Here is a 16630-nt window from a genome sequence, read left to right on the forward strand (position 1 = left end):
GGCTGTCTCATGTCACGTGCTCTGGGCTCAGCTGACCGATGCGCCCCGCGGCGATTGGTCGACGGGCGGAGAGGGGCGGTGCCGCGGCGGCACGGTTCGCGTCGTGCCCTGGGGCTGCGGCGGTGCCGCCATGTCCCGGCGGAACGGCCCGGCCGGGGCCGAGCTGAACGCGGAGCGGGAGAAAATCCGCCGCGAGATCGAGGAGCTGGAGCGCAGCCTGCGGCTCGACGTGACCGGCGGAGATGTGGCCGTGTCGGACTCCAGCCTCAGCTCGGGTACTCGGGGCGCGGCCCTCCCTGCGGGCCCGGCGGGGGAGCGGGGCTCTATTGGTCCCTTCGGCGCCTCGCGTCGGCGGGCGCTGCTTCTCTGTAGGGCTTCAGCCCGGTGTTGCTGCGGGGCTGCTCGCAGGGCGTGGTTTACGACACCAAGCTGAGCGGTGCGGTTGACGCGGTAGAAGGAAGGGAGGCCGTTCAGAGGGACTTCGGCGGGCTGGAAAGGTGGGCCGGGTGAACCTGATGAGGTTCAGCACGGCGAAGTGCAGAGTTTTGCACTTGGGCCGGAGGAATCCCAGGCACCCATACAGACTGGAAGGAGCGGTCCTTGAGAGCAGCCCTGTGGAGAAGGACCTGCGGGTTCTGATGGATGAGAAGCTGAACATGAGCCAGCAGTGTGCGCTTGTAGCTCAGCAGGCAAATGGTGTCCTGGGCTCCATCAGCAGAGGGGTGGCAGCAGGGGCAGGGAGGTGGTTGTTCTCCTCTACGCTGCTCTTGTGAGGCCCCATCTGCAGCACTGCATCCAGGTCTGGAACTTCCAGTACAAAAAAGACGGAGCTGTTGGAGAGGGTCCAGAGGAGCCACAAAGATGAGCAGGGGGCTGCAGCACCTCACCTAGGAAGCCAGGCTGAGGGAGCTGGGGTTGTTCAGCCTGGAGCAAAGAAGGCTGCGGGGTGACCTCATGGCAGCCTTCAGTAGCTAAAGGGAGCCTACAAACAGGAGGGGAATCAACTTTTTGAAAGGGTTGATAACAGCACAACAAAGGGAAATGGTTTGAAGTTGAGGGAGGGGAGGTTTAGGTTGGATGTCAGGGGGAAGTTCTTTACAGAGAGAGTGGTGAGGTGCTGGAACAGCTGCCCAGAGAGGCTGTGGGTGCCCCGTCCATCCCTGGAGGTGTTCAGGACCCGGTTGGGTGGGACCCAGGGCAGCCTGGTGTGGTATTAAATGTGGAGGTTGCTGGCCCTGCATGTGGCAGGGGGGTTGGAGATTCCTGATCCTGGAGGTCCCTTCCCACCCTGGCCACTCTGTGATTCTGTTTGCTCAGATGCTCGCTTGGCTGTGCGCTCAGTGCCACCAGACCGAGGTGCAGCTCTTTTGTTATCTGGAGCTGTTTTACTTTAAAACGAAAACCAAGAGTGTGTCTGGTATAAAACTGAACATTCTTACTGGGCAGTAACAGCAGTACCCAAAACCCCCTTGCAGTTGTGTGTGAGATGCCCTGCGGTGCTTTGTTCTGTGTGTTTCAATTGGAAAGTCCTCGGTTTGAAGCTTTCTCTTCGCTGCCATTGATGTCTTTGTATTTTTGTGCTCCAACAGACGATGCTGAAGGTGACAGCTCGGATGTCCAAGCAGAAATGGTAACTGTTTAAGCAAATCTTTGTGTTTGCCTGGTGAAGGGAGCGGGAAGAAAGGGGAAATCTCACATCATTCTCAGGAATTTTGGAGCAGCTGTCTTGTCTCCACCATTAACGTGGAGAATTGCTTCAGTAGGACTCATAAAGTAGAAATCTGAAGGGATGGTCCTGAGCTGTGTACTTAGCAAGCAAGGGGACTCCAATGTAAATGTAAGTGTTCTGCAGTTTACTTGCAGCTCTGCAGCTGCCTGCACCAGAATGGGTTTTACCAGGGCTGGCAGTCAGACGTGGTGTCAGACAGCAGGCTGAGCTGATGGGCAGGAAGGGAGCTGGGCAGGGCTGGTAGCTGTAACCGCCTTTGGGAGCGCTCAGAGCAGCTGTCAGGAAGGGAGTTCTGTGCTTCCAGCTCTCCTGGAAATCACTTTTCAACACAATGCCAGTTCTTGCTTTTAAAAGCCAGCGTTCCCTCTCCCGTACCCTTAATCCCTTAAAATGGAGTTTTGTTTTCCTCAAGGAAGTGGGAAGAGAAGAGGACAGTAGCGACGATGATCTTGAAAGCAGTCTGCTGGAAGATCCAGAAACGTGTCTGCAGATGAATTACGTGTATCAGGAAGTTATCCAGGAAAAGATTGAGGAAGTAGAGCTTCTGATTGCACAAAACAAAGAGCAGCAGGTGAGCAAAACAGATGTGGAACAATCCTGTGCTTTTCAGAGTTACCTTTTGCTTTCATCCTTTGTCAACCACAGTGAAACATTCTTAATGTACAAAGTGCAGGGATCAGCTGCAGCAGTAATGGCCCTTAGCTGTGTGCTGGTGTAGCATTGGTCTTGCTTGTCTGGGAACCAGGATACAGAGGTTTGTGTGTCAGTTCAAACCAGTGTCGCCTGAATGCTGACCTTGGAAGGGCTTATTTTCATGCAGTTTCCATCATTTCCTATCACCAAAATTGCTGTCACTGAGTAGACAATAGCTTGTGCTTTAGCTTATTGTAGCATGTTGGTGTGTGGGGGTATTTATGTTTCTGCATTTCTCATCTCCATTGTGCTACACAAATGTGTGAGGTTCCAAACCTTACCTTTCATACATGCTCTGATGTGCAGTTTGGTGCAGCCAATGGTTTGAATGACTGATCTGCTGTTCCCTGAAATTAGGCAGTTCAGAGGAGGTGCTGACATTGCTTCATTCTTCTGTTGCAGAAGGAAATCTTGTGGGAGCTCGATGGCAGAAAAACAGCAAGGACAGGAGATGGTAGAAATTTACCATCAAACATATTTCTGGGCCATTTTATGAAGCCATACTTTAAGGACAAGACAACAGGAATAGTAAGTAAATGGGACTGGCTTACATACTGATTTTTTTCCAGTGATACATTTAATTGTAACTGCACTATGGCTGTGTTCCATTCTAACTGTGGATGTCACTCCTGAGTTTGCAGTCTCTTATTTTTTTTCCTCACATGTAGCTTGCTTACCCTCTTTTGGAAACACTTGTCCAACCTCAGTGTGGCTGTGACACCTGAGAGTTCTGAACAGGGGCAGATTCCAATATTCTTCTTATTTTCAGCTTAATTTTGATCGTGCTTCTTCATCTCCACAATCCAGTTCCACTTCGTTTAAAGCTCTTGTTGTCTTTGTTTTCTGAAGGTGACTGAGCAGTTCTAGTTGAGTTATCAGTCTTTTTGGTGGCAGCTCATGATGGAGTCCCAGGGAGAATAAACAAGTTTTCCATGTATCCGTTCTCATCTTTATTAGGGCCCTCCTTCCAATGAAGATGCCAAGGAAAAGGCAGCTCAGGGCATAAAATCCTTTGAACAACTGCTGTCAACAAAATGTAAGTAGCTGTATGCAATGCTCAGTGCTCTACAGGAAATATCATGTATGTAACCATCCATTCCCCCATATCTGTATTCAAACATCAAAACTTACAGTACTTCATACTGGAATTCACAGGAAGGGTATTCAAGGTAAATGGGAATTTATGCATTTATTCACTGAAGGATTCATGACTTCCTTCCTTTCATTCGTATTTGTTTTGATGCATCATTCCACATCTCTGAATCCTCCAGAACCAGGTGGGGTTGTGCAAGGGGAGTCCCCAGGTGAGAGGAGAGCTGCTTAGAGCTCCAGGGAGTTACAGCCACCTGTGGTGGTTTCATTGACGTTTCTTTGGAGGTAGAACTGAGCAGAGGCTGCAAGCTGCGCAGCTCAGGCACGACATCAGTGGTTCAGGTGGGCAGCAGAATCCATTTACCTGGTTTCTTATAGGCCCTCTGCAGGACAAAGTTGTGTAGGTAATGGTAAAGATGTGGGGAATGCTCTGGCAGTGGTTTTGCACTGATGACTGAATGCTTGATTGTTTCTGTTTTGCCCAGGGAAAAGCAAAGAGAAGGTGTTACTGCAGAAGTCAGTTGTGAGTGACCGCTTGCAGCGCCTGCTACAGCCCAAGCTGCTGAAGTACGTAGTGTGCAGCCTTGTGAGAGCATGGCAGCTGAAGGGAGGAGGGGAAACAAGTGGAGCTTCCATCTTCCTGCAGCGAGTTCCCGTGTTAATTGACTGCAATGTCAGTAAGGTTACAAAGCACAGCATGGGTGCTTTAGAATCGTAGAATGGCTCTGCTTGGAAAAGACCTTCCTTTGTCACTGTTGGGCCTGGGAGACCTGTTTGGTGTCCCCAAGTCCCCTGTCCTGTGGCACCAGTGCAGGCAGTGACTGTTGTAGGCAGCAGCGTTTCCATTCTTTATTGACATCTCTATCTTGTGTGTGTGATATTGAAGAGCAGGGCTTTACTCTTCCGACTGTAAGCAAGAGGTTACAGCCTTCAGGTTGCACTGCAAAGGCTTGGTGATTGTTTTGCAGATAACCAACAAGGGAAGAGGTTTTGTATTGAAGATGCTGTGGCATTTTGTAGCCCTCTGTTTCCTCCTGCTCGCACAATGGTGTAACTTCAAACAGCCTCGGGGCTTGAAGCTGAAATTGTGCCATGTTGCAGTGAGTCATAACAGCGTGTCCTTGGGGAGATGTATGTGCCTGTAACTGGTGCAGACTTAATTTGTTGCTGTTGCAGCTATGGCTGAATCTCTCTGTAAATACCAAAATGATTAATCTGAGAGCTGTTCTGGGTCAGCTGTTGGCACTGAAGCAGCAAAATAGGATGAGTTTGGTACGTGGGAGAACCTGGAAGAACAGTCTTGCTTACTGTGGGAAATAAGCTGAAGGAAAGAAGGGTGCTTGTGGGGAAGCCTCTTTTGCCACGTGTCTTCTGCTGCCATCGACCTTCTTCCCATCTAGTCTTACTAAGTAATGTTGAAAATGTCTTTGAACAGGTTGAGTTATTCGAATCAGAAACTGGAAAATGTCAAGACTGAAATGGAGAAACAGATCTTGGAAAAGCAAATCAAAGAAGTGGAACGGGAAATAGAGGCAATTAAGTGAGGAGTCTTCTTTATAAGTTCTTGATGAAAATGCAAAAGGGTTTTGGGAGGCTGACTTCTGTAGTGCCCTCCTTTCTTGGGCGCTTCTGGTTGTGGCATTTGGAGAAGATTTTGTGCAAGCCAACACAAATAAAGCCAGGAGGTGCTATTCGGGCCTTACAGAGCTCATATCCGCAGCTCTTTGCTCAGAGTCCTGCTTTGTGCATTCATATGCAAATGCACCTGATGGCCAGGATAGAGATACTGGTGGAAATAGTTCTTGCTTCAGCAGGAGGGTGCTCTGAACACCTCACTAATTCTGAGCTTTTGTCTGTTAACACATCTGGAGTAATCTGTTCTGATATTGCATTGAGCTGTTCCCCTTGCTAAACAGCATCACTTGCAGGGGGCTGTTTTCCAGCAGTACACTCATTATATTCAAGTAAAATTAGTAAGTCCAGAAAGGAAGAAATCTTGTTTGTGAGTGAAGTTATCGATGTTAAAGCTTTGAAGTGGTAAAGTTTTGGTGGGAGTTAATAGCAGGTGAGAAGAATATGATGAAGAAAGATCAGGCTGAGAAAGTGACTGTTTAATTAACTGTTTAATGTGGAGGTTTCTTTCTATCTTCTGCTCTAGCCAACTTCCAGAAAGTGACTTGTTAGGAGACAGGTTTGATGAGCACGACTGGGAGAAGATTTCAAACATTCATGTGAGTTGGGAGATGAGCTGTTGTCTTACTTCTCACATCAGGCCCCATTCTCATGAGAATTACCTGACCTGCTGTCATTTCCATCCACTGATCCCCTCATGCCCTTCTTTAAGTTGACTGTCGTGTGATCTCAATATGGTAAGCATGTAGGCACTTCAAGTTTGATGTCACTGCTTAAATCTGATGGTTTGATTTTGAAAAATCAGCACTAAGACGTGCATGGAACACAAACTGTACTGCATGAAGCTGGGGCAAACATCTGGGCAGAAACGAAGGCTGACACAAGACAAAGTAGATTTGTCTCTCTCTGTTTTAGTTTGATGGACGGCGCAGCTCAGAAGAACTGAAGAAGTTTTGGCAAAACTGGGAGCATCCAAGCATCAACAAAAACGAATGGACAGAGGAGGAAACGGAGAGGCTGAAGGATATTGCTGCTAAACACGGTTACTTGGACTGGCAGACTGTAGCCCAGGAGCTGGGGGTGAGTAGTTCTGAGGTCAGAAACGTGAGCTGGAAAGTCAGGTAATTCTGATGGTGCCTCTTCAAAAGTTTTGGAAAGCAGTTAATAGTAATTCATTGTTAGTTTATGCTTTTGTGAGGAGCATTCATGAACGGTACAAAAACAACTGGAACTTTGCCCTCTTGCTTTTTTCCTCCTGAATGCCCAGCTATCTAAGCAGCTGTGTTTTCTTTCCATGAAGACAAACAGGACAGCTTTTCAGTGCTTGCAGAAATACCAAGCCTATAACAAAGACTTGAAAAGGAAAGAATGGACCAGAGATGAAGATAAGATGCTTTTAGAGCTTGTTCAAGAGATGAGAGTGGGAAGCCACATCCCTTACAAGAAAAGTAAGCGACCTACAAAGGAAATTGTTTTCCATTCACATACGATGGTTTCTTGGTTTCCTGGGTTGCATGTATTAATGCTTCTGCGTGCTGGAGCACCTGGCCTGCTCTGCTTGAAGGAGTTACTGGTGTTTTATCTGCTGTATTTCCATTTCCAGTTCTGTGTTTTACACCTAGGTGAGATGCAGCAGTGCTATGGCCCAGTAGGTGTCAGTGTGTCAGTATGTGTATGAGGTACAGCAGTGCTGTGGTCCAGAATCATAGAGTCACGAGGTTGGAAAGGACCTACAGGATCATTTAGGATGGTCATCAGGGTGCATGTGCACACATTACTGTACCTATAGTGGTTTCTAGAAGAGCTCTCTGTGGGATTACAGTGTGAGCAGTGAGGACTGAAGGTTAAAGTAGTAACAAAGTGTTTTCTGGAGTCCTAAATCCCAGCCTTTGTGTGACAACATCTGCTGCCTTGAATTTGTTGGGTGTGTATTAGAGCTGAAATGTGTCTTTGTGAGTCCTGTTGCAGTATGAATTGTTGGGGTGCTGTGTGTCTGTTTTGGTAGTGCCATTGTAAATGGTAGCAGTTCGTGTGTGCTGTGCTCTTTCAGTTCTTGTTGTGACAATCTACTGTTTGTTTGAAAAGATGACAGATGTTAATAAGATGTTAATAAGACAGATGTTGCAGCAGAGGATAAAATACACCTTTCCATTTCTAGTTGCCTATTACATGGAAGGAAGAGATTCTGCCCAGCTGATTTATCGATGGACAAAGAGTGTGGATCCCAGCTTGAAGAAAGGGCCCTGGACACCGGAGGAGGATGCTGTGAGTTCTGCTCTCTAATTCCCTAGAATGATGTGTGTGGAAGGTTGGATTTGCAGCGTTGCATGGTTATGTACACGTGAGCTTTAATGTTGCACAAAGGAATGTAGAATGCTCTGAGGTCAGTTTACAGGTTGGGAGGTCTTAACTCCCAAAAACCTTTGAGCCAAGACTTATAATTCTGTGGAAACAAGCAGCTGCTTCTGTTTCAGGCTGGCTAGAAGCATTACTGACCAGGAGTTGTAACTCTTCCTGTCTGTGATTGACACAGATGCTGTTGGCTGCAGTTGAGAAGTATGGAGAACGTGACTGGTATAAAATTCGGACAGAAGTACCAGGGAGGAGTGATGCTCAGTGCAGTGACAGGTGAGAACAGCATGGAACAGCTGTGCCTTCAGGCCTGTTGTCCAGAGCCAAGTGCAGCTCATTTTACAAACGTTTGCTTTGCTTACAACTCTTGAAGACTGTTGTGAACGTGGTTATGGTCTGAATACAATCTTCACCGGTCCCTAAAGGTGAGCACAGCCTTTGTGGTGCTTTGTTGCCTCTGTAGTTAGGGAAGGTCAAGCTGATATTGGAGTCCAGCAGGGAGGAAGATGCTCTGTTGCCCTGTGGCACATCATTCCCTTGGTGTAGCTGCTGGTGGTGTTGCAGAAGTTGGAGGGGCTGTTGTCCAAAGCACAGCAAAGGGATCCTGAAGTGTGAGTGCATGTAGGGAGAAAAGGTGGTCACTCGTGTATGGGCTGCACAAACAGCCTGGTCAGTCACTTCCTGCAGCTGGCATCAGTGTTGTGAGAGGTGCTGAGCCATCTTCAGCATTGAACCCAGCTTCAGGAGACCAAGTGCAGAATGTTCTGATGTCAGCAATCCATTTTACAACGGCTTATTGTAGTTTTTAACCACGTAGTCTGATATTAGTGAGATCAAAGAGATGGCAACTGTAATGTTACAGGAATAGTGATGGGTGCCTTAGAGAAAGGAAAGATCTGGTTGTGTTCAGCCTCAGAGCATGGAGCACTGATCAGAACCGTGTGAATGAAGTGAAACGTTCCTTGCTTAAATGGTTTTTATTTGAAGGTACTTAAAAGCATTGCACCGTGATGTAAAGAAAGGCAAATGGAGTTTAAAGGAAGAAGAGCAACTGATTGATCTGGTGCAGAAGCACGGCCTGGGTGAGTGATCCTGTGGCTTAATTTCTAGCTCAGGAAAGTATTATTTACCAATTTCTTATATGAGAGTCTTCCTCTCCTGTTTTTAGCAGTGGCAGGCTCTGTTTCCAGCTGATGGTTTCGAGCCTCCTCACACGGAGCAGCCTTTTCCTGGAAGCTCACTTGTTAATGAGTTGTGTAGCAAAGGGCTGCATAGCTGTGCTTGTCACGGCTCCACAGAGCTCACAGTCTGTGGAAGAGTTCTCTTACTTTCTCCAATGCTATTTTTCAGCATTAGGCTTTAACCTTTCAGCCTCCATCTGAGCATGCTGTTACTGCTGTGAGGAGGGAGGGATGTGATGCTGCCAGGGTTTTGGTCCCTGGTGCCTCTTCGTTTTAGTTTCTGATGTTGGCTGAGTGCATGATGGAGCAAAGTCCAAAGAAATCTTTGAAAAATCAAAGACAAGGATCAGGATTTCACCATCCATTCATATGCATTTCCCTGTATGAGTCAGTTACTGTGTGCATGGTGTTCTGCCCTGAAAAGGAAATCTCCTTTCCCATTCCCTGCTCTTTTCCACTCTGAATGTCACAGCACTCCTCTCTGTGTATGATGAGCTTATCAGGGTGGGTGAACCTGCTGGATCTTAGGTGCAATCTAAAGCAAGGCAGACACTTTCCCAGTCTCACTAACAGCTCTAAAATAGCAGAAGGCTTGTTAGGTTATGAACTGCTCCCAGCCCTCTTAGGGATGACGCTCTCTTATGTAAATGTCACACTTGCACTGCCTCCATCAGGCTGCACTGCCTCTGCTTAAGGTTGTGGTGCTACTGAAGCACAGAACTCTTGTCGAGTGCTTTCATGAACATACTTATGTGTAAGTTTTACTGTGTTTCGGTCAAATATATTTATTTCCTGAAGTGGTGTCTTGGATTCCATGAAAACATACAGCGCTGCAACTTGGTGCTGGTCTGAGGAAGTCTCACACTGTTATTGAAGGAGGTGCGACGTTTCTCTGAGTCAGGGAGGCTTCGTGTGATTTGAACATCTTTTAAAAGATAATGAAAGCAGCCCTCTGCTCCAACAGAGAAATAAACCCACGTAACAACCCTCGTTTCAATCTGAGTGCTGACATCTGACTGGTTTTGTGAAAGAGAAATGCTGTTCCTTCAGTTTGCTGCATCTGTAGCTGTGCTCTCCTCTTCCTTTTTAGGGCACTGGAGTAAAATAGCTGCTGAGCTGCCACATCGGACTCGCTCGCAGTGCCTGAGCAAATGGAAGATCATGATTGGGTCGAAGGTATTGTGCAGAGCCCTCCTGTGTCACAGCCCCATCTCTTTAAATAAGATTCTCTAACCTGAAAGTGAAATCCTATGAAATCAGTGCCACAATTGCCCTCCGTTTTGCGTGGTGTTTTGTTGTGGATGTGTGTGGTCTAATTAGTATTGTGTTAAAGCAGCCTTTTTTGTCCTGGAGGAATGAAGTGTTATATATTTGTATGTTGTATAATTTCCTTATTGCCTTGAAAGGCCCTTAAGGATGTTATATAAGTACATGCTTATGTTTTCCTGTATGTACCTCTTGAGCTGCCAGTTGTGGTACAAGCTACTCCATAAATTCTGGCTGCTTAAGACCACCTTAAAAGCACTGTGGTGGTTCCATTGGTGAAGCACGAGCAGGTGCTGCTGCACCATCCATTCTGAAACCACTTTTCACTGGTAGAATACTGCCCCACAAGATTCTTGAACTTACTGGTCTGAGACATTTGCAAGTCAAGGGTGAGTGCTGGCTGAAGCTTATCTGTGCTCTTTTTGGCTAAAAAGAAACGGTCCAGGTCGGTGAAACGTCAGCATAAGGAGGAGAGCTCCAGCTGTTCAGAGAGCAGCAGTGAAGATGTAGAACTGGACTTATCAGACACTTCTGAGGAGGAGAAGACGAGTAAGGAGGAGTGCACCTTTCCCAGCATTGATCTGTGGATCCCAACACAGGCAGATGTGCCGGAGTCGTGCCAAGGAAGGCACCAAAATTCATCTCCTTTCTCTTTTGGGAGTGTTAATGCAAGGACCAGCAGCAGTAAAATTCCACATGCGAGGTGTGAAGGAGGTGAGGAAGGAGTTACAAATAAAGCAACAGAACTGAGCACCATCCTGAGGGGCTTGGCACGGCCCCATTCCACGGACATCACTGTGAAGAATCCCATAGAAGAGATTAACAAGGTGAGTCCTGGGTTTCTCGATCTGTTTTGGATGGAATTCGAGCTTGGATTAGGAACTGCCAGGAGGAGCATTTGCTGCAGTAAAGAGAGCAATTGATGAGATGAGTAGATGATGATTTTTCACACCTGTTAGCTGCTTTCTCACTGTACCACTGTGGGGTGCTGTTGGAAACGGAGCTGTGTGAATAAACAGGAATTCCTGGCACTGCCCCTCTCTGCCACATAATACCTAGAAAATAACTCTTCTACCCACAATGTCACTGACACACAACTGTTTTCATATCTTCATAAAGCAGGATTGGCTGCTGAAATAAATCCCCTTACTCCAATGGCCAGGGTGTGTGGATAATCCCAGTAACAGGACCGTTGAGAGCTTTTGCACCCTCTGAGAATAGCATCAGCACCAGTAACTTTCTATGGTGTGCTTTTCCTTACACCTTCCCTTGTGATTTCTTTTAAGGCTTCCAGGTGTGGGAAGCAAGTGCTGCGGGTTACCCTGGAGGATGTGAGAAGAGTGCTGAGAGAAAACACGTGCTTCCAGAGGAGACTTGTAAGCACCTCGTTTGTCTGACCTGCTTTTGTGGTATGGGCACAAACTATATTTAGTGGAAAGCAAACATGGAATCATGAATCTTATTTTACTGTTGTTCCGAGAGGAAAAGATCACGGGGCAATTATGAAAATAAATAGGGACTAACTTTGTTAGAACCCTCCTCATTGGAGCTCTAATCATGTGTTCGCTCACGCGCAGCAATCGAAGCTCACAATGTCTGCTGCTGCTTTGGCGAAGACGTCTGGGGTTGGTGCATCTGCTGCTGAGGAGCACAGGGGGCTGTGGAACACGGGGGGGAAAACTCGTTGTCAAGAGAGAGCAAGATGGAGGAAAATGAACCTTGACAGGAAGCTCCTCATGGCCGTGACACCTTGGGTGGGCGACGTGCTGCTGCCTTGCACCTTGCGAACTGGGAAGATGGCTTTTGATCAGACAAAAGGTAGTGCTAACCCATCAGAGATGGTGCTCCTTTATGTGCCTGTTTTCTGGCACCTTACAAGTGAATATTCAGCTGATTTTTTGATGGTGGGCCTTTTTTTCTAGCTTATTCTATTCAACAGAAGCTCAAGTCGGTCAGTCTCTCCAGCACTCCTCTGTTCACACTTTTCATTCAGGTAGGTTTTGCTGTCTTAATAGCATTATCTGCTTTACAGGAGTGGTAATCTTCATACTTGATGCTTAAAAACAATTATAAATCTTTCACTTGAATTAATCTAATTACTAGATTAATCTGTTCTCTTGGCTTGCATGTTATATTTAGTAAACCCTGCATCCATCCTAATGCTGTTACAGTTTTCTGCAAGTGTGAATGTGTACCAGAGTCTTTCATGTGAAGCCTCTCCCATCCGCCTTGTCGTGTTGCTGGCTCTACCAACATTCCTTTTCTGAACCAAATGGTAACAAAATGCTTATCTTGCAGCTCTTTCGGATTGACACCAATGGCTGCATGAAGATCATTCGGGAGAGAAGGGCTGATGCAGTCAGGCCTCAGCAGGTACTGTGCACCAACTATTTCGAAGCTTTTCCCTGGAGTCTTGTGTAAAACAGAGGCTTTTCAGTGAGTGTGGTGAGTTGGTATTGTCTGTGTGTTACCAGTTAATTTGAAGCAGAGTAAAGTGCTGCCTGTGTGGCCATTTACATAGGAGGCTGACAGATGATGCTTTGATTGACATCTGTGCTGTTTTAATGATCTTTATATGTCTCAAGTATAATTTAATTTATTTACTTTTTATTTTTTTTTGCAGGCTTCCCAAAACTCGGAGTCTTCTTCAGGTACCTATCAGAGCATTTGGTGTTATGATGCACAGGAACTTGCACTTAGTTCATCACCACTGTGTTAATAACCAGTGGAACTGAAGGAGAACTTTGAAACGAAACGCACTGCCTTGCTCCTTTCTCGTAGCTCTTGGCTCTTTCAGTTGTTGGCTTAATGCATTCATTTTGGTAAGGACTGGTGAAAATACTGAAGGGCTGTGGGCATGGTGTCATCGTGCCTGCCTGATGGTCTGTGGGCTGTCACTGTTAGACTTCTCTCAAGCATGTACTCACAACAATACAATGTTGTAAGAATTGCCAGTCAGGAATTTTCCTACTTCCTATGCAGGGTAATTGACATCTAATAGCTACAAAACAGCATCTAAAGTCTTTCTTCCTTTCTGAAGACTTGTTTTTCTTCCCCCTTATTCACCTTATAGGCGATGCATCGCAGCCTGCTCCCAAGAGGCAGACAGCTCCTCCAGTTCTCCCATCTCTTCCAGCTCCTCTAGCCCAGGCTCAAAGGCAGAAGCCTAAAACTGTCTCAGAATTGCTGAGAGAGAAGCGGCAGATGGAGAAGCAGCTAAAAGAGAAAGCTGTGCAGACAAAAGTATTTGTTGCCCCGCAGGTGATGCTTTCAGGGCCTTTGATAATCCAGCACCCACCACAGCAAGTGATTCCTTCTGCACAAGTGGGGAGCAAACCTGGAGCAGTTGGCTCTGCAGCCAGCCACGTACAACGTGTGCCAGCTGCCCCGTCAGCATTTGCTTCTGTTGCTGGTTCTGCTTCTACCCCTGTCGTGCTTGAAAACCATTCTCCATCAGTGTCAAAAGCTGGGGAGAGCCCTTGTTCCTCACAAGAGACAAAAGTACAGTCTAGTAAGGAACTAAACGAGCAAGCTCCACAAAATACCCCTGCAAGAGGAGTTTTTCCAAGCCTGAATCCAGGTGCAGCAGGAAAGGCCCCAGATCAAGGAGGGTGCAGCGGTCAGGTCCTAGCTGGTAGCTCAGCTCCAGTAGTGTTGCAAAATCAAGCTTTTGTGCCACATCGAGTTATGGTGGTGCCTTTTGGCATAGAGTCTGGCAACAGCAAACTGTCTCTTCCCACACCAGTTACCTATGAACTGAATCGTCCTGGGCCAGTCAATCTATTGCCTGCTCTTCTAGCTCCACAGCCCAGCTCCCGTTTGGCACCTGACAGCGTGCTGCCTCTCACATGGATTGTAACGCAGCAGGCTTTGCTCTCCAGTGCTGTGCAGGCCGTTGTGGGTGTTCCCCAAGGACTGCAAGCTGCTGTTGTGAGGAGTCAAAGTCAGGCAAGCTTGACATCCAGTGGCAATGTCTGTGGTTTAGGAGCGCCTCCTGCATCCTCTGGAGTAAATATGCCTCAGCCAAGCCATGCAGAGACAAAAACAAATCCCCAGTTAGCTTCAGGGAGCCCAGCAGGAAAGACAGCTGGTGTAAGCCATTCTGCAAGTGTCTTCCCCGTGAGCTCGGCCAGTCCTGCATGCAGCATATCTGGTGTTTCTTCTGCTACATCTGCACGTTCAGACAGTTCCTCTAAGGCTGTTGATCCTTCTACAGCTCAGAATGCTCTTCCAGGTGGTGCACCAGCCCCACATGCTCAGCTGCTGCCCCAGATGCAGCCACCTGCAAGCACTCAGGGGTCTGATTCCCACTGTGTGACGGGTGCTGTTAGCTTGGGAGAAAACCAGGAGTCGTCTACAACAAATGGATCATCTTCCAACTCGAATGTCCTTAACAAAGGGGTTGTGCTCCAGCCAGGAGCTTCAGTTCCTCATGACAGTGTTGCAGGAACTTCTGAAGGCTCAGCTGAGCAGGCACTGAAGTACAGACCTATTGCCTCCAAACCACCCCCTGCACAGGCTGCAAGTGCTCCACCCCAGCCAACCACATCTAGTGCCGAAAAGACTCTTCTTGACTATAGCCTGATTTCCTTTGAAGATGAGGAGCTGGTGAAGGAATGGCTGAGTGGGAAGCAAGGTGTCCAGGTACCACCACTGCAAACCAGGTTGCCTTATTTCCCACCTTTTTTGTGCAACTTAAAAACTCTTTCAAAGCTACTTCTGCAAAAGGCAGCTCTGGAAAAACAAGCAGCACGTCTTCTATCCCCTGATGGCAATCAGACTGAGGGTGAGGTGGACTTGAATGCTATCACGGAACTGGTGCATGAGAAACTGGGTGATGACCCTGCTTTTCTCCTGCTGAAAGCCCGCTTTCTAGCAGCCTTTACGCTCCCTGCTGTGCTAGCAACTCTGCCTCCTCCAAAAGTGGCAACAACTCTGTCAGCCAGCAGGAGGGAATATGGAGAGAGTGATGAAGAGGAGTGGCAGAGCGAGGAGGAGGCGTCTGAGGATGAGAGCGGTGGGGATGAATTGGATGCACGGTCGGATGGAGCAGGAGGTGATGAGCCTGGAGACCGAGATGCTGATTTTCCAGATAAGGTAAAGGAAAGCAGTCTCACTTGTGGGAGACACAGCCTCTCTAGTAAAGAGTTGTGTCCAGGCAAAGAGAAACCACATCAGGTGTGTTCTGGCTGGAGAGCAGGGACAGAATCATACTCTGTAGGAAGAAGTGCTGGTGTTGGCTGAAAATTGTATGTGTTTGGGATGTTTTGTTTGCTAGGATTGTGGTAATACAGTGTTGTGTCCCGTGCTTAATTTTGAGTGTAAATGGAGTATTGTTTTAAATCTTGCCGTGCTAACTAAAATAAAAGATGGCTGAAAGGGTTTTCTTGCAAATCCTCCTAGGTTTCGTGCTGCTGTGCAAATAGTCTGCTCCCCTTGTGTTGCAGGGCATGGAAACTGAAGAGACTGCTGCACAATCCATCGTGGGCACCTGCACTGATGGGACAGCCAGCGTTCCTCCAATCAGGAGAAGTTTGCGCATCAGGAAAAGGTTCAGGAAGAGGAGGAGGCTGTGAGGAGGTAACGTCAGCAGCTGTTCTGGGAACCTTGCATTTTTAGAGAGAGAACCTGAAATGCTTTTGCCTGTGGTGCAGCCCAAAGAATGAATCACGACCATAGGAGAAGCTTGAAATGGTTTTGACTTCTGTTCCCTTAGGGCACAGTCTGCACTCGCCCTGTTAGTCATACGTTAAGAGTAACGCAGGTTGAGGAGGAGGGGAAGTTGGTGTTTACATTATAAAATTACCTATAAAGCTATGAGGTTTAAGTATCTGGCAGCCTTTCAGACCCTGCTGCTGCCTGTTAGCATTATAGCTAGCTGGTTTAATGAAGCCCTGGATGGTTTCCTTTCTGTGTGTAACTGGGCAGCTTCTCAGGTGTACAAGTGCAGGGTCTGGATGTGTTGAGGCCTGTAGAGAAATGGACCAAGTGAGTGTGACTGCCATTTGATTTGCTTGCTTGCTGAATTAGATTCTGTTTTTATTTTGTTTTCTCCTTTAAAACTGATCTTAGAAACTCAAAAATGTTTGCTTCCCTATTTAAAAGTCCTGCAACTAAGAGCTGTTTGTGCTGTGTTACAGGAGCCACTTGAAGGAGGCCTGCCCTGCAGCAGGAGATGCTCTTTGCACTGCTCGCTTCTCACACTTGCAACAAGCTGACCAGGCAGAGCTGGGGGGCAGAGGGAAACATCCAGGCTGGTTTCCCCACCACCAAAAAAAAGTCTGCTCATTTAAACAAGCTGCAAGTAATGAAACAAAACTGCTGGAGGGGTGTTTTTTAGGCACAGAGCAATTCTGTTCTCTTTCAGCCTAGCATTTGCCACGAGTGCTGCGGGGTAACAATTGTTGGGGACCTGGGGGAGCCAGCAATGATGGTTATTTCCTTGCTGTGCTCCCCTCTGTTTATGTGAATGTTTATCTGTGTTCAGAATATGTGGTTCATTGAATGTTTTTTTTTTTAATGCTGTAATGATGTTTGTTTGACAGCTGACTGAATGCTGCTCAGTAAGAAGCAGGTTAATATTTTATCAAATGAGTCTCGAGTACTGGTTGAAATACAGATGTTTATTTTTCTCATTTATTTGTGCCTTCTGTGTTTTTGTGGTAAATACTGCTTGTAGCAATAT

General features: G+C 47.1%; 1 protein-coding gene across 4 annotated transcripts; it reads left to right on the forward strand.

Moving 5' to 3' along the window:
- The first annotated feature begins 19 nt into the window (after nt 1–19).
- On the forward strand, nt 20–16580 carry SNAPC4 (small nuclear RNA activating complex polypeptide 4). 4 transcript variants are annotated; one of them, XM_052667488.1, is made up of 23 exons: nt 20–275; nt 1590–1630; nt 2142–2300; nt 2825–2950; nt 3380–3458; nt 4000–4081; nt 4950–5054; nt 5673–5745; nt 6062–6226; nt 6447–6594; nt 7305–7411; nt 7680–7774; nt 8486–8580; nt 9770–9855; nt 10380–10772; nt 11232–11321; nt 11523–11763; nt 11868–11938; nt 12244–12318; nt 12569–12596; nt 13019–15042; nt 15393–15525; nt 16086–16580. In XM_052667488.1, exons 1-22 carry the CDS (start codon nt 131–133, stop codon nt 15519–15521), a joined length of 4557 nt encoding a protein of 1518 aa, XP_052523448.1. In that variant the 5' UTR covers nt 20–130; the 3' UTR covers nt 15522–15525; nt 16086–16580. The 4 variants fall into 4 exon arrangements, with proteins under 4 accessions (XP_052523448.1, XP_052523449.1, XP_052523451.1 ...); XM_052667489.1 differs by lacking the exon at nt 20–275 and adding an exon at nt 382–497; XM_052667491.1 differs by lacking the exons at nt 20–275; nt 1590–1630; nt 2142–2300; nt 2825–2950; nt 3380–3458 and adding an exon at nt 3573–3699.
- The last annotated feature ends 50 nt before the right edge of the window (nt 16581–16630 follow it).

This window comes from Tympanuchus pallidicinctus, unplaced genomic scaffold (genome assembly GCF_026119805.1).
Source record: "Tympanuchus pallidicinctus isolate F22 unplaced genomic scaffold, pur_lepc_1.0 scaffold8, whole genome shotgun sequence".
Taxonomy (NCBI): Eukaryota; Metazoa; Chordata; class Aves; order Galliformes; family Phasianidae; genus Tympanuchus; species Tympanuchus pallidicinctus.

Excerpts from the sequence above, each read along its gene's own strand:
- SNAPC4 (XM_052667488.1), top strand. The coding sequence starts at position 131 with ATGTCCCGGCGGAACGGCCCGGCCGGGGCCGAGCTGAACGCGGAGCGG. Across the intron at positions 5,746-6,061 it reads AGAAGATTTCAAACATTCAT|TTTGATGGACGGCGCAGCTC; the intron begins GTGAGTTGGGAG and ends TCTCTGTTTTAG. Across the intron at positions 11,939-12,243 it reads TGTTCACACTTTTCATTCAG|CTCTTTCGGATTGACACCAA; the intron begins GTAGGTTTTGCT and ends CTTATCTTGCAG.